Genomic DNA, 15,461 nt, shown 5'->3' on the forward strand with positions numbered 1-15,461 from the left:
ATTTATTTATTTGACAGAGACAGAGATCACAAGTAGGCTGAGAGGCAGTCAGAGAGAGAGAGGAGGAAGCAGGCTCCCTGCCAAGCAGAGAGCCCAATGCAGGACTCGATCTCAGGACCCTGAGATCATGACCCGAGCCGAAGGCAGAGGCTTAACTCACTGAGCCACGCAGGCGCCCTCGAAATAATGACCTTTAAAAATATAAATATTTCCAATATAATGAGACATGATTTCCCGAAAAGTCTCATTTTGTCCAATGTCACATATTAAAAATAATAGGGCTTCTGGGGAAAGCAGAGTTAGGGACAAACTACTGAAAACTTATAAAAATTTTCGTAATAAAAAACAGAAATCAGTACTCAAGGGGACATCCTGTCCTGTCAGAGAGCTCACTATGCCTGAAGGCTACTAAGATGGACATTCAAAAAAAAAAACCCAACAAAACAAAAAGTAATAGGGCAGAAATGTCTGCTACTTGGTTTTTTAGCATACAGCTAGTGAGCACCACATGGAAGAAGAGCTCTGAGCCAGTAGGGCCATCATAAACATGGGCCCTGTGGGTGCAGTACAACCCACCCTGAGCTGTGCACGGCTGGGCAATGCCTCTTTGGAGTGAAGAGGCTTCATTTTCAATTTTTTAAAAATGTCACCGTGAGGGCTCCTGCTGCTAGAAAGGTGTCATTGTTCCCCTTCCTAGGAGAAAACTAGAATCAAAACTGCTTGGAGTTAAACTGAAATGGATGCGCTATTTATCAAGTTGTATATGCACTAACTCAAATTCTCCAAACACACATCGTAGCAGAACAGTCTGTATGCACACCTCGATGTAGCAAAAAAAAACTGCATCACACCATTAGCATTTCCTAGATAGATATTTAGACAACATACAGTAAACAACTTACTGTACCTCGTAGAGTCTAAGCCCGACATTTTAGAAAGAGGAAAGTCTCAAGACTCACTCTCTTCTGTTGTTTTGGATTTTCCAGACTTTTAAAGACAAAGGTAACAATACCTCAAGTTCTTCTTTATCCCGCTCTTCATTGCGTCCTAGTTTGGCTTTCTCCTTCTCCAAAGCCCACTGGAGCTCTCTGGACTTTTTCTGTTCACTTGCTAACGTGTCATTAAGCAAATGTACTTCATCGGTTTTATCTTTGACTTCCAACCTAAATGAGAGACAACTGAACTTTTATAAAGTCACTTTAACTAAGTTTATATTGAGAGAAAGAACTTCCACTGAAAGTGGAGGCATATTATAAACTATTTAATAGGAAAATACTAGCCACACGAAGATTAAAGATTTCTGACTGTGGTTTATTTCAAATTAACTGTTTCTAGTAATACAACTTTTAACTATTATTTAGCAGTGTAAACAACTTATTTTTACAAAATAACATTAATAGAAATTTTCCTCTGTCTTTTACTGAAGGGAAGACAGTGGGAATCACCACTGTTAATGTGTCCTTGGCAAGCAGAATATCTCACTATTTACACCAACAACTTATCCTTTTCACAAGCATTATATTTTAAAACATTTTGTATATTTTAGGTAGATGAACCACAAATTTTATTGACATCATAAATATCACTTCAAATTACTTGGTGATAAAACAGAAGTCAAAATTATTTATCTTATGCAATAATTGTCCAATAGAACTGAACTCACAGCAGAGAAGATGCCAATACCTAATGAATTTATCATTTGGAAAAATTTGGGAGTTTTTCCTTTCCACTGTAATTTTTCCTATATAACAAAGTTTCAAGTTATTTACACTTTATGTATAATGTTATGCTTTTATAAGATCTGCATAATGTCTGTGATTAAAATTACTCCATTTCCTTCACCCAAATAGGTTTATAATAAGGAAGCCTGACATACCTGAAGGCTTCTAATTCCTTTAGGTGCTTATGTTGTGCCTTGAGTGTTGTTTCTAGTTCCAGTTTAGTTTGTGCAAGTTCACTCTTCAGCTCAGCAACCACCATTTTCTCAGAACTCAGTTGTTCCTGCAGCTCTGCTGCTCTGTCCTTCACACTGCTGAGCTCCACTTGCATCTCCAGCATCTGAGACTGCTTCTGCTGTATATTATACTCCAAGAGCTCTAAATGGAAAATTATTAATACTTAAATTACAATCTTACAACACATATTTGGTTTATAATTATTTTATTGATGAGAACTGATTGTTGATTTAGGAGATAGCTGCAAAGCAAATGTGAAAAGATTACAGTCAAAGTTGCCAATTTATAAAAATACGTATCATGACTATTTTCCTCATAGTGCTAATGGTCAAGATTTCAGAACTATAAATACATAAGAATGATAACAGTTTAATAAAATATATTAATCAATGCAAGACATGAAATAAAAGAAATGCCAGGTGTTTGCAAACACTATACACAGAAGTGTGTATTTGCTCAAGTAGAATTTCAATAGCTCACACTAAAAAACGCCAATAATTATTGAGAGCCACACAAAGCACTTGCAGGAGTTTGGTACGTAACCATCACTACAGTGCTGAGCACGGCTTGCAGATAGTCCCTAGGAACTTTACTGTCATATAAGACTGGATCACAGTTTGTTCTTTAAACACCAAGAAAACCCCTGCTACAAGTCTGTTACAATGAAAACAAATGAAAATATTTAAATCCCTAAGTAAAATAAATGAAAAAAATGCTAAGAAATATGCACCAGGAGCCTGCTTTTGCAAAAAATATAAACCTGTACACATAAGGCATTAATAAAGGTCTGCAGATAAATATATTTACCTAGGTGTTAAGAGTTGGGTTAACAGTAGGATTTAGGAGATTCTAAGGGGGTACCCTATTTTTTTTTTAATAAAATGTTTTATTTTATTTTATTTATTTATTTGACAGAGAGGGAAATCACAAATAGGCAGAAGTAGGCAGAGAGGCAGGCAGAGAGAGAGGGAGAGGCTGGCTCCCTGCTGAGCAGAGAGGCCGATGCAGGGCTCGATCCCAAGACCCCGGGATCATGACCTGAGCTGAAGGCAGAGGCTCAACCCACTGAGCCACCTAGGAGTCCCCCCTATTCCTTTGTTTTAATCTATTCTTTTGTTTACTTTTTTTACTCTTTTACTTGTTTTTACTCATTTACTTGTTTACTCTTTACTTTTATTGTACTCTATTCTTTATTCTTTTGTTTCTCCATTCTACCTTGAATGTATTTTCAACTTAAAAAATTTTATCAAAACTCATCACTTGATATTACAATTCACTGATTTTAGGAGATAGGAATAACATTGGCCTTAGAAGACAATCATGTTAGTTTAAGCCTTTTTTCTTTTTAAAAATTTATTTGAGAGAAAGAGAGAGCACAGGCATGAGGCACAGAGGGAGAAGGAGAGAGAATCCTAAGCAGACTGTGCCAAGCACAGACTCTATCTTAGGACTATGAGCTTATGACCTGTAACAAAACCAAGAGATGAACGCACAACCAATTGCCCCTCAGGCACCCATTAGTGTAAGCTTTTAAAACTATTTCTTAGGGGTGCCTGGGTGGCTCAGTGGGTTAAAGCCTCTGCCTTCGGTTCAGGTCATGGTCTCAGGGTCCTAGGATTAAGACCTGCATCGGGCTCTCTGCTCAGCGGGGAACCTGCTTCCTCCTCTCTCTGCCTGCTTCTCTGACTACTTGTCTGCCTATCATATAAATAAATAAAATCTTTTTAAAAAAACTGTTTCTTAGAAGACTCTAAGGATGTACAAATATAAATATGTATCTATATTTTCAATGGGATTCTATTTAACTTAAATAATAACAAAGTAAAATAATACTAATCAAGTCTCCAAAAATAATCTTCAGTTAATCTTATGTCTAAATATAAGATATATATGACCTCATTATACCTGTTTTCTCTGAGATATTTTAAGATCTGTAAAATTTTTAGTTGTTCAATGACAAATATGAGACTACGGTATAACTTTCAAAATTTGTAAAAGCATAGGTATTTCTGCCATTATAGCAAACAAAACTGAAGACTAAAATGTCTCTTTGCTAGATCTGGTGAAAATTAGATTGTATTTTAATCCCTAATGATTTCCATCCACAGCTCAATTTATTTTAACAGACAACCCTACCAAATAATGGGGAAAATACATGAATGAGCATACCACAAAGGCAAAAAATCCAGCTAGCCAATATGATATGATGAATGAAACCACTTTGGTAATTAGAGAAATCACATTAAAATTACACAATTAAAACCACAGTAACAATCCACTGCATATCCGTAAGATTGTCAACAAAGGTCTGACAATGTCAACTACCAACAAATAAGTGAAGCAACAGGACTCTCTTACTCAGCTACTCAGCTGGCAAGCTTACACATTGACGGGACCACTTTGGATTACAAAATAAATGTGAAATGATGTAGTCTATGACTCAGCAATTCCACTCCTGGGAGTGAATATATACACCCAGAAAACTCATGTTATGTATGCAGCAGCAAAATAGTGTAACAATGTGCAGAATAGCACTGGTTTTAACAGCTACAAAACAGAAATAACCCAAACAGTCAACCACAGAAAGGATATATAAATTGTAAGAATTCTGTAAAGTAACAAAAGCAAATGAACTGGAGATAAATGCAGTAACTTAGAAAAATATTATAGAGAGGTAAAAGAAGCAAGATACAAATACATACAGAATAGTAAAGTTCAAAAGCAGGAAAACGTCAAACTTACATGGTTTAGGAATATACAAAGGTGTATTCACCTTTGCATAATTTGTCTTCACTAAATGAATTTAAGTGAACTTCATGTTGGTGAACCATCTGGGTTGGCACATACAGCTCTATTTCACAGTCATTTTCAATGTTAGATAGTATTTCATAGTATGAAGTATACAGTACATTTTGAGCATCTTTTCATACATTTATTGGATACTTTTTTGTGCACTTTAGTAGTAAAACTGAAGAATAATCAGGATAATGGATTCCTCTAGACTACAATAGTAGAGTGTGTTTGGGAAGGAGCTTCTGAGGTACTTGACATGGGTAAAGTTTTCACAGACATTCATTTAAAGATGTTATCCTGTATATTTTTGCATTTTGCACTTTCCTATATGTACACTTAAGTTTACAATAAAAAAAGATTAAAAAAGAAATAGTTACTTTCATTGTAGATTTCATTTTCTTTTAGGGGGTTATCTTGACAAAGAACTTCAAAACAAAAAAAGATAATGAGCTTAATGGGCTACTTTTAAACAACCTGATCAAAGCAATGCCTATTCATCTTAAGTTTTAAATATATCTGTTTAAAAACTAACTGGACAATCCTTTAATTCCCAGAGTCATTAATATAGATTATTTCCAATATAATGAGAATGAGAAGAAATTGTGACTAAAAGGAAATGTGTTTTAGATGAGTAATAATTCAAAGAAGGAAAACAGAGTGAAATAGTTCACTTATTTGCCGCCATCATGTGAGACTGATATACAGCATACCTTGGCTTGGTTGATCATTCTCTTGCTCTCTTTTCAGAGTAATTTTCCTACCATTCATTTGAGCATGCAGTGCTTGAATTTCAGATAACAAACTCCTTCTGTCTGCTTTTTGGATGCATTCCATAGCTGCTTGATATTCAATACTCTATAATAATGCAAAGCAAAAAATCAAACGAAGAGAGTTATAAAGACAATAATACTAACAATCAGTAAGTCTGGAAAAAAAACTACCACCACCAAAAACATAAATGGAACGCACATGCTGAAATTTTGGAAAGATGTTAATTTTCTCTTCCAATACATTAGGATTTATTTTTTAATTATTAATCTTCACATTTACTTTGAAAATTTTCAAACATACAAAACGAGAAGAATATAATAAACACTCATGTACACAGCCCAAGAAATAGCACCTATCAGCTAAAGCCACCTCTATACAACTCCCTGAACATTTCCTCTGTACCACCTACTTGAGAAATACTCAAATTCTAAGTCTGGTGTTATTTTCATGTGCTCTGTGCATTATCTTATATACACACATGCGTACAGTATGTTTTGCATGCTTTAAAACTTTATATAAATGGCATCATATGGTGTATTCACCTTTGCATAATTTGTCTTCACTAAATGAATTTAAGTGAACTTCATGTTGGTGAACCATCTGGGTTGGCACATACAGCTCTATTTCACAGTCATTTTCAATGTTAGATAGTATTTCATAGTATGAAGTATACAGTACATTTTGAGCATCTTTTCATACATTTATTGGATACTTTTTTGTGCACACAATTTGTATCATTTGTTCATTTTTCCAGTGGTTTTTTTATTCTCATTGGATATTTGATCAGTAGTTTCCTTTCCTTATAATGTCTTTGTGTGGTTTAAGATTCAGCAATAATGAGGCCTGGGTGGCTCAGTCGGTGAAGTGTCCAACTCTTGATTTCGGTTCAGGTCATGATCATAGGGTTCTGAGACTGAGCCACATGTCAGGCTCCGAGCTCAGCATGGAACCTGCTTGAGATTCTCTCCCTCTGCTCTTCCCCCCTCACACATGCTTTCTCACTTTCAAATAAATAAATCTTATAAAAAAAAAAAGTAGAAGAATCAGAGCAGTACTGGTTTCATAGAATGGGTTGGGAAGTGTTCCCTTCTCTTCTTAATTTCAAAAGAGTCTGTGAAGGAATGCTATTATTCTTTAAACATCTGGTACAATTCACCAGCGAAGCCATCTGATCATAGACTTTCTTTTATTTTACCTTCATTAAAGTAATGAGTCACATGAGTTATTTGTTTATTTATTTTAAATGTATTTTTTTTTAAAAGAGTTTATTTATTTAACAGACAGAGATCACAAGTAGGCAGAGAGGCAGGAAGAGAGAGAGGGGGAAACAGGCTCTCCATCGAGCAGAGAGCCTGATGTGGGGCTCGATCCCAGGACCATGAGATCATGACCGCAGCCAAAGGCAGAGGCTTTAACCCACTGAGCCACCCAGGTACCCCACATGAGTTATTTTTAATGGTATGCTACCTTTGCATTCCTGAATAAGTATAAGGTGACTGTGTCTCTAAAAAAAATACAAAGATTTGGTTTGACATTTTGTTAAGAATTTTGCATCTATGTTCATGAATAAAACAGGCCCACAGGTTTTCTTTCTTATATTTTCTTTGTCTGACTTTGGTAACAGGGTTATATTATTAGACTCTTAACATAACTGCAAGGCATTCCCCCAGTCTCCAACAACGTGAAGCACATGTTTAATTCTGGAATTAGACATTCCTTGAATGTATGCAGACTTCACCTGTAAAACCTTTTGAACTTGGTGTAATTCTTTTGGGTAAATTTTTTTGAACTATTTTTTGTTATTTTGACATAATTTCGCCTACAGAAGAGCTCCAAAAATTGGGCAAGGAATTCCCATGTATCACTCACCCAAATTCTCTAAATGTTAACTACATTTGTTTTATCACTCTCTCTGTGTGTATATATATCTCTGTATGTATGTAACTACACACATACACATCCTTATTTTTCTTTTCTAAAATGTGTGAAGTGGCAGACAGATGCTCCTTTACCCCTAAGAACTGTAGTATTGTATTTCCTAAAAACAAGAACATTCTCTTACAAACACAGTACAATTATAAAAGTGGAAATTAATCTACATAATACTATTATTTAATGTATAAAACTTATTTGTTCCCATGTGCCCTTCAGCCAGTACTCTCTGATGATCATATCTAACATAACTATAGTACACTATCAAAACTAGGTTTAGACATTGGTACAATTCTATTTAAATCACAAGGCTTACTGAGATTTCATTAGTTTTTACAAATAGTCATTCACTCTCCTGGTGTACAGTACTTTGAAATTTTGTCACATGCCTAGGTTTTAGTCACCACCACCATAATCAGGATATGTACCTGTTTCATCACCACAAAGAAACTCCTTCGTAGTCACCTTTCCCCAGCCATAATCCTTGATAACCGCTGATCTGTTCACTATCACTATAATTTTGGCATTTCAAACGTTATATAAGAGGTTTAGAGTATCAAGAGTCTATTCCTTTTTAACTGCTAAGTAGTATTTCATTGTATGGATGTACTTTAATTTGTTTATCCGTTTACCTGTCAAAAGACATTGGGTTGTTTCCAGTTTTAGAGTATTATAAGTAAAAATTGCTATGACTGTTCTTGTATAGATCTTAATGGAGATACAGCTTTCATTTCTGATAAACACCTATGAGAACATGACTTCTAGGTCATACAGTAAGTATCCATATATTTTTTTTTAATTAAAGATTTTATTTATTAATTTGACAGACAGAGATCACAAGTAGGCAGAGAAGCAGGCAGAGAGAGAGGGAGAAGCAGGCTCCCTGCTGAGCAGAGAGCCCGATGCAGGGCTCGATCCCAGGACCCTGGGATCATGACCTGAGCCGAAGGCAGAGGTTTTAACCCACGGAGCCACCCAGGTGCCCCAAGTATCCATATATTTAACCTTATAAGAAACTGTCACTCTCTAGTGTGACTCTCCCATTTTACATTCCATTCAGCAATGTATGCGATGCAATTTCTCTACATCTTCACGAGCACTTGGGATTTCCCCTAATTTTTATTTTGGCCATTCTGATAGATATATAGTGGCCTCAATTTTTTTGGTCTAATATATGCTTGTGCGTATATTTCAGTTATGCACAAAAGTGAGGTAGTATACTTCATATGAGGAAGTACATGATGTTTGGTTGTTCTACTACTGGTGATATTAATTCTGATCACTTGATTAAGGTGGTATCTGTAAGGTTTTCCACTGAATAATTACTGCTTGAGTTATTACTATGACGTTTAATAAAGTGTAATCTTTCTTCATTTCTTCTATCCACTCTCTGGCATTCTATTTTAAGGAAGAATTTTTATCCATTTATTTATATTAGTATGGATCCATGAGTTCTTATTTCAGTTTTTGGTTTATAATCTGTCACTATCATTTTTTAGTATGATGTTCCAGTTGTCCTAAATGCGGACATTGGAAACTCCCTCAAGATTGGCTTCTGTGATCTTCTGAAGTCTCCCCTTCATTCTTTGAGCAAGTCCTTGTCAGCAAAACAAGATATTCTCAGTTCATCTTATATGTCCCTCTACTTCAGCCCAGGAATCAGTCATTTCTCCAAGGAGTCCTAGCTCCTTTTAATGGAGAATGTATGAAGATCTGGGGACGCCTGGATGGCTGAGTTGGTTAAGCAGCTGCCTTCAGCTTGGGTCATGATCCCAGGGTCCTGGGATATAGTCCCACATCAGGCTCCTTGCTCGGCAGGGAGCCTGCTTCTCCCTCTGCCTCTGCCTGCCACTCTATCTGCCTGTGCTCATGCTCTCTAACAAACAAATAAATAAAATCTTAAAAAAAAAAAAAGAAGAAGATCTGGGCAATAAGTGTTGTTAGCTTTTTAACTATCAATTTTTTTTTTTACTAGTTATAGGTCTTTTCAGGTTTTTCTACTTCTTCCTGTATGAGTTCTGAGAAGTGATTATTTTCCTAGAAATCATTTCACTTAAGTTTTTGAATTGATATAAAATTATTCATAATATTCTGTTATTTTACATCTCAGCTATTTTTAGTTATGATCCCATTTTCATTTCTTTATAAAAATGTGCTTTACTTCTTTCCTTAAGCAGTTCTCCAGGAAAGTTTCTATCTTCTTAGCCTTTCAAAGAAGAAACTTTTATAAGTTTTTATCCTCTCTATTGTACCAACATACTGCATTTCACTAACTTCATTTTTCTTTATTACAGCTGAACCTCATTATATGTGGATTATGTATCTACAAATCTGCCTATTCACTAAAATTTATCTGTAACCCTGAATCGATACTTGTGGTGCTTTGACAGTAATTTGTAAACACACACAGAGGGGCAAATATTTAAAGTGCCAGCTGTGTGTGTGCGCAGCTGAAGTGGAACTAGGTACCATTCTGCTGTTTTCTTTCATCTCTTAGTTAGATTGCAAACACGTGTCGTTTGTGCCATCTATTCAGTGCTTTGTTTCTTTGCATTACTGGTGACTTTTCTATTTAAAAAGGTCCCTAAGCACAGAGATGAAGAACTATCTAGTGCTACTCATCACAAGAAGACTGTATTTCATGCAGAGAATATATGTGATAAGCTTTGTTTAGGCATGAGTTATATAGTGCTCTTGGCCATGAGTTCGACATTAATGAATCAGTGATACCTAGCACATAAGGTGTCTTTAAAAAGAAACCCACACAGGGACACAACAAAGGGAGTCCTGAGAGGAAAATATATAGCGGTACAAGCCTTTCTCAAGAAACAAGAAAGGTCTCAGGTACACAACCTAACCCTACACCTAAAGGAGCTGGAGAAAGAACAAGAAAGATACCCTAAGCCCAACAGGAGAAGAGAAATCATAAAAATCAGAGCAGAAATCAATGAAACAGAAACCAAAAAAACAATAGAACAAATCAACGAAACTAGGAGCTGGTTCTTTGAAAGAATTAATAAAATTGATAAACCCCTGGCCAGACTTATCAAAAAAAAAAGAGAAAGGACCCAAATAAGTAAAATCATGAATGAAAGAGGAGAGATCACAACTAACACCAAAGAAATACAAACTATTATAAGAACATACTATGAGCAACTCTTCGCCAACAAATTTGACAATCTGGAAGAAATGAATGCATTCCTAGAAACATATAAACTACCACAACTGAACCAGGAAGAAATAGAAAGCCTGAACAGACCCATAAGCAGTAAGGAGATTGAAACAGTCATTAAAAATCTCCAAACAAACAAAAGCCCAGGGCCAGACGGCTTCCCGGGGGAATTCTACCAGACATTTAAAGAAGAACTAATTCCTATTCTCCCGAAACTGTTCCAAAAGACAGAAATGGAAGGAAAACTTCCAAACTCATTTTATGGGGCCAGCATCACCTTGATCCCAAGACCAGACAAGGATCCCATCAAAAAAGAGAGCTATAGACCAATATCCTTGATGAACACAGATGCGAAAATTCTCACCAAAATACTAGCCAATAGGATTCAACAGTACATTAAAAGGATTATTCACCACGACCAAGTGGGATTTATTCCAGGGCTGCAAGGTTGGTTCAACATCCTCAAATCAATTAATGTGATACAACACATCAATAAAAGAAAGAACAAGAACCACATGATACTCTCAATAGATGCTGAAAAAAGCATTTGACAAAGTACAGCATCCCTTCCTGATCAAAACTCTTCAAAGTGTAGGGACTGAGGACACATACCTCAATATCATCAAAGCCATCTATGAAAAACCCACCGCAAATATCATTCTCAATGGAGAAAAACTGAAAGCTTTTCTGATAAGGTCAGGAACACGGCAGGAATGTCCATTATCACCACTGCTATTCAACATAGTACTAGAAGTCCTAGCCTCAGCAATCAGACAACAAAAGGAAATTAAAGGCATCCAAATCGGCAAAGAAGAAGTCAAATTATCACTCTTTGCAGATGATATGATACTATATGTGGAAAACCCAAAAGACTCCACTCCAAAACTGCTAGAACTTGTACAGGAATTTAGTAAAGTGTCAGGATATAAAATCAATGCACAGAAATCAGCTGCATTTCTCTACACCAACAATAAGACAGAAGAAAGAGAAATTAAGGAGTCAATCCCATTTACAATTGCACCCCAAACCATAAGATACCCAGGAATAAACCTAACCAAAGAGGCTAAGAATCTATACTCAGAAAACTATAAAGTACTCATGAAAGAAATTGAGGAAGACACAAAGAAATGGAAAAATGTTCCATGCTCATGGATTGGAAGAATAAATATTGTGAAAATGTCTATGCTACCTAAAGCAATCTACACATTTAATGCAATTCCTATCAAAGTACCATCCATCTTTTTCAAAGAAATGGAACAAATAATTCTAAAATTTATATGGAACCAGAAAAGACCTCGAATAGCCAAGGGGATATTGAAAAAGAAAGCCAAAGTTGGTGGCATCACAATTCCGGACTTCAAGCTCTATTACAAAGCTGTCATCATCAAGACAGCATGGTACTGGCACAAAAACAGACACATAGATCAATGGAACAGAACAGAAAGCCCAGAAATAAACCCTCAACTCTATGGTCAACTAATCTTTGACAAAGCAGGAAAGAATGTCCAATGGAAAAAAGACAGCCTCTTCAATAAATGGTGTTGGGAAAACTGGACAGCCACATGCAGAAAAATGAAATTGGACCATTTCCTTACACCACACACGAAAATAGACTCAAAATGGATGAAGGACCTCAATGTGAGAAAGGAATCCATCAAAATCCTTGAGGAGAACACAGGCAGCAACCTCTTTGACCTCAGCCGCAGCAACATCTTCCTAGAAACATCGCCAAAGGCAAGGGAAGCAAGGGCAAAAATGAACTATTGGGATTTCATCAAGATCAAAAGCTTTTGCACAGCAAAGGAAACAGTTAACAAAATCTAAAGACAACTGACAGAATGGGAAAAGATATTTGCAAACGACATATCAGATAAAGGACTAGTGTCCAAAATCTATAAAGAACTTAGCAAACTCAACACCCAAAGAACAAATAATCCAATCAAGAAATGGGCAGAGGACATGAACAGACATTTCTGTAAAGAAGACATCCAGATGGCCAACAGACACACGAAAAAGTGCTCCATATCACTCGGCATCAGGGAAATACAAATCAAAACCACAATGAGATATCACCTCACACCAGTCAGAATGGCTAAAATCAACAAGTCAGGAAATGACAGATGCTGGCGAGGATGCAGAGAAAGGGGAACTCTCCTACACTGTTGGTGGGAATGCAAGCTGGTGCAGCCACTCTGGAAAACAGCATGGAGGTTCCTCAAAATGTTGAAAATAGAACTGCCCTATGACCCAGCAATTGCACTACTGGGTATTTAGCCTAAAGATACAAACGTAGTGATCCAAAGGGGCACATGCACCCGAATGTTTATAGCAGCAATGTCCACAATAGCCAAACTATGGAAAGAACCTAGATGTCCATCAACAGATGAATGGATCAAGAAGATGTGGTATATATACACAATGGAATACTATGCAGCCATCAAAAGAAATGAAATCTTGCCATTTGCGACAACATGGATGGAACTAGAGCGTATCATGCTTAGTGAAATAAGTCAAGCAGAGAAAGACAACTATCATATGATCTCCCTGATATGAGGAGGTGGTGATGCAACATGGGGGCTTAAGTGGGAAGGAGAAGAATCAATGAAACAAGATGGGATTGGGAGGGAGACAAACCATAAGTGACTCTTAATCTCACAAAACAATTGAGGGTTGCTGGGGGGAGGGGGTTTGGGAGAAAGGGGGTGGGGTTACAGACATTGGGGAGGGTATGTGCTTTGGTGAGTGCTGTGAAGTGTGTAAACCTGGCAATTCACAGACCTGTACCCCTGGGGATAAAAATATATGTTTATAAAAAATAAAAAATTAAAAAAAAAAAAAAAAAAAAGAAACCCACACAAAACAGAATTATGTATTGGTTGGTTGACAAATGACATGACCAGGGGCTCACAGGAACCCACCCGCTGTATTTTCCCTAGTAGCAATGGCTCAGCAGTCACAGCAACTTTACAGAATCTAATTACTACAGACAACAAGAACTGACCATTACTTACTTCTATCTTCTTTGGACTTATTCTGTTGCTCTTTTCTAACTAAGTTGGATGAATAGCTCCTTAATTTTCAGTGTTGCTTAGGTTCTAACACAAGATAAAACATTTAAGGTAATAATTTTCCAATATTCTTAGTGGATCCTGTTAAAATTTTAACTTTCAGACCTTCTCCAAAAGTAATCCATAACTCACTTGCTTATTAATATTAAAAAGCATTCGTTTCAAAGTTTTATTATAATACCTGTTCTTCTATTCTCTGTTCCAAACAGTTTAATAATCCAACTGCATCTTTAGTACATAGACCTGTCAGCTCAGTCTGAAATGCAGCTAGTAAAACACTGCGTTCCTTTAAGAAAACTTGTTGAAGAGCAAGCAGAAGTTCGCCTCGCCAATCTGGGGAGCACTCATGAGACTGGGAACCATCATAAACCTAGCAGAGTATAAAAAACAAGTCAGTTTTCAAATAAGCATGTTTTTAAAAAATTCTAAAAATGATACTTATCTACCAACCAAAATAAATAGTAGAGGTCAAAAGTAAAGTACGGATTTGCTTCCAAGTGTGTGGCTTGTGGCATTTAAATGATACATAGTAATTCATGTGTAATTACATAATAAAAGACAATAATTTAATCTATAAAGTGCCTTATTATTAGCAAAAGTCATATAAAACTATTAAGATACACAATATTCAGTACCTCGGCATCTCTTTGCACTTGCATTTTGGTAATTAAATCCTTAAGAGATGAGATTGTACTGAGATAAGCTCTTCTTTCTTCTAACCAAGACTCTGACACTTGCTGAACAGAATGGTCCTCTCCATCACTATAGGGAGACTCAGTGAGGGAGAGCACCTGCATGCCTTCATTATGGACAGCTCTCAGTAATCCCTAGAAATAAACCCAAAGGCCAGAATTCTGACAACTTCTTCAAAGACAGACATACAAAGAAATATAAATTTTAAGGAAGGTGGCTTTATCTAGTTAGACTACTTGGAAGAGCCACTGTAGGAAGAAAACACCAGGCTACGACTACTGACTAACTTTTTCTTATGGAGGGGATGTAAGTCTATGACTATGTAGCTCTCACCTGTAAGTTTCTTCTACTTAACTGATATGCTCTTCTTGGATTTAATGATTAGCCACTAATCTAGCCAAAAGAAGTAAGTAAGAGATAAATTCTACTCCTGGGGATTGCATTAATAATTTTGGCACTCAAAATTACCAGGGATAAAAACTATTTTAAAAAATCTTTAGATAAATAATTAATAAATACATTGTACTTTATTATCTGCAAAATACAGGAATTACACTAAACAGATTCTAAAGAGTCATTCTTGCTTTGCAATTCTCTCTTCAGACAACAATATACGTTCTAAAAAACTGCTATGTTCAATACAGAAACCACACAGACTAAGTTTCACTAAAAGATTGTCTTTCAGTACCTTTATTTTCTTCGGAAATGAATCTGTTGAACCTTCACCTTCATCTCCTCGGTCTTCTGATGCTATGTCAAATCCCTGACTTTGTGTAAGATAAATTCCCTGACCCCAGTCTGATCCAGAATCTAAAATAAAGAAAATGACCACTGGACTATTAAAAAGAAACAAATACTTTTTAAGTAAGTACTAAAAAATGTCAGAAATGTATATAACTTGGGCGCCTGGGTGGCTCAGTGGGTTAAAGCCTCTGCCTTCGGCTCAGGTCATGATCCCGGGGTCCTGGGATCGAGCCCCACATTGGGCTCTCTGCTCAGCAGGGAGCCTGCTTCCCCCTCTCCCTCTGCCTGATTCTCTGCCTACTTGTGATCTCTCTTTCTCTGTCGAATAAATAA

General features: G+C 36.4%; 1 protein-coding gene across 7 annotated transcripts in view; it reads right to left on the reverse strand.

Annotated features, from left to right (window-relative positions):
- The window catches only part of AKAP9 (A-kinase anchoring protein 9), a 194,756-nt gene that overhangs the window by 16,979 nt on the left and 162,316 nt on the right, over positions 1-15,461 (reverse strand). For all 7 annotated transcript variants that reach the window (XM_032305898.1, XM_032305897.1, XM_032305899.1 and 4 more), the window contains 6 exons: positions 15,073-15,194; positions 14,327-14,518; positions 13,873-14,061; positions 5,459-5,603; positions 1,877-2,096; positions 1,013-1,163 (listed from right to left, as the gene is read on the reverse strand). In XM_032305898.1, coding sequence (XP_032161789.1) covers positions 1,013-1,163; positions 1,877-2,096; positions 5,459-5,603; positions 13,873-14,061; positions 14,327-14,518; positions 15,073-15,194 — 1,019 coding nt within the window. The remainder of the gene's footprint in view (positions 1-1,012; positions 1,164-1,876; positions 2,097-5,458; positions 5,604-13,872; positions 14,062-14,326; positions 14,519-15,072; positions 15,195-15,461) is intronic.

Source organism: Mustela erminea, chromosome 11, assembly GCF_009829155.1.
Source record: "Mustela erminea isolate mMusErm1 chromosome 11, mMusErm1.Pri, whole genome shotgun sequence".
Taxonomy (NCBI): Eukaryota; Metazoa; Chordata; class Mammalia; order Carnivora; family Mustelidae; genus Mustela; species Mustela erminea.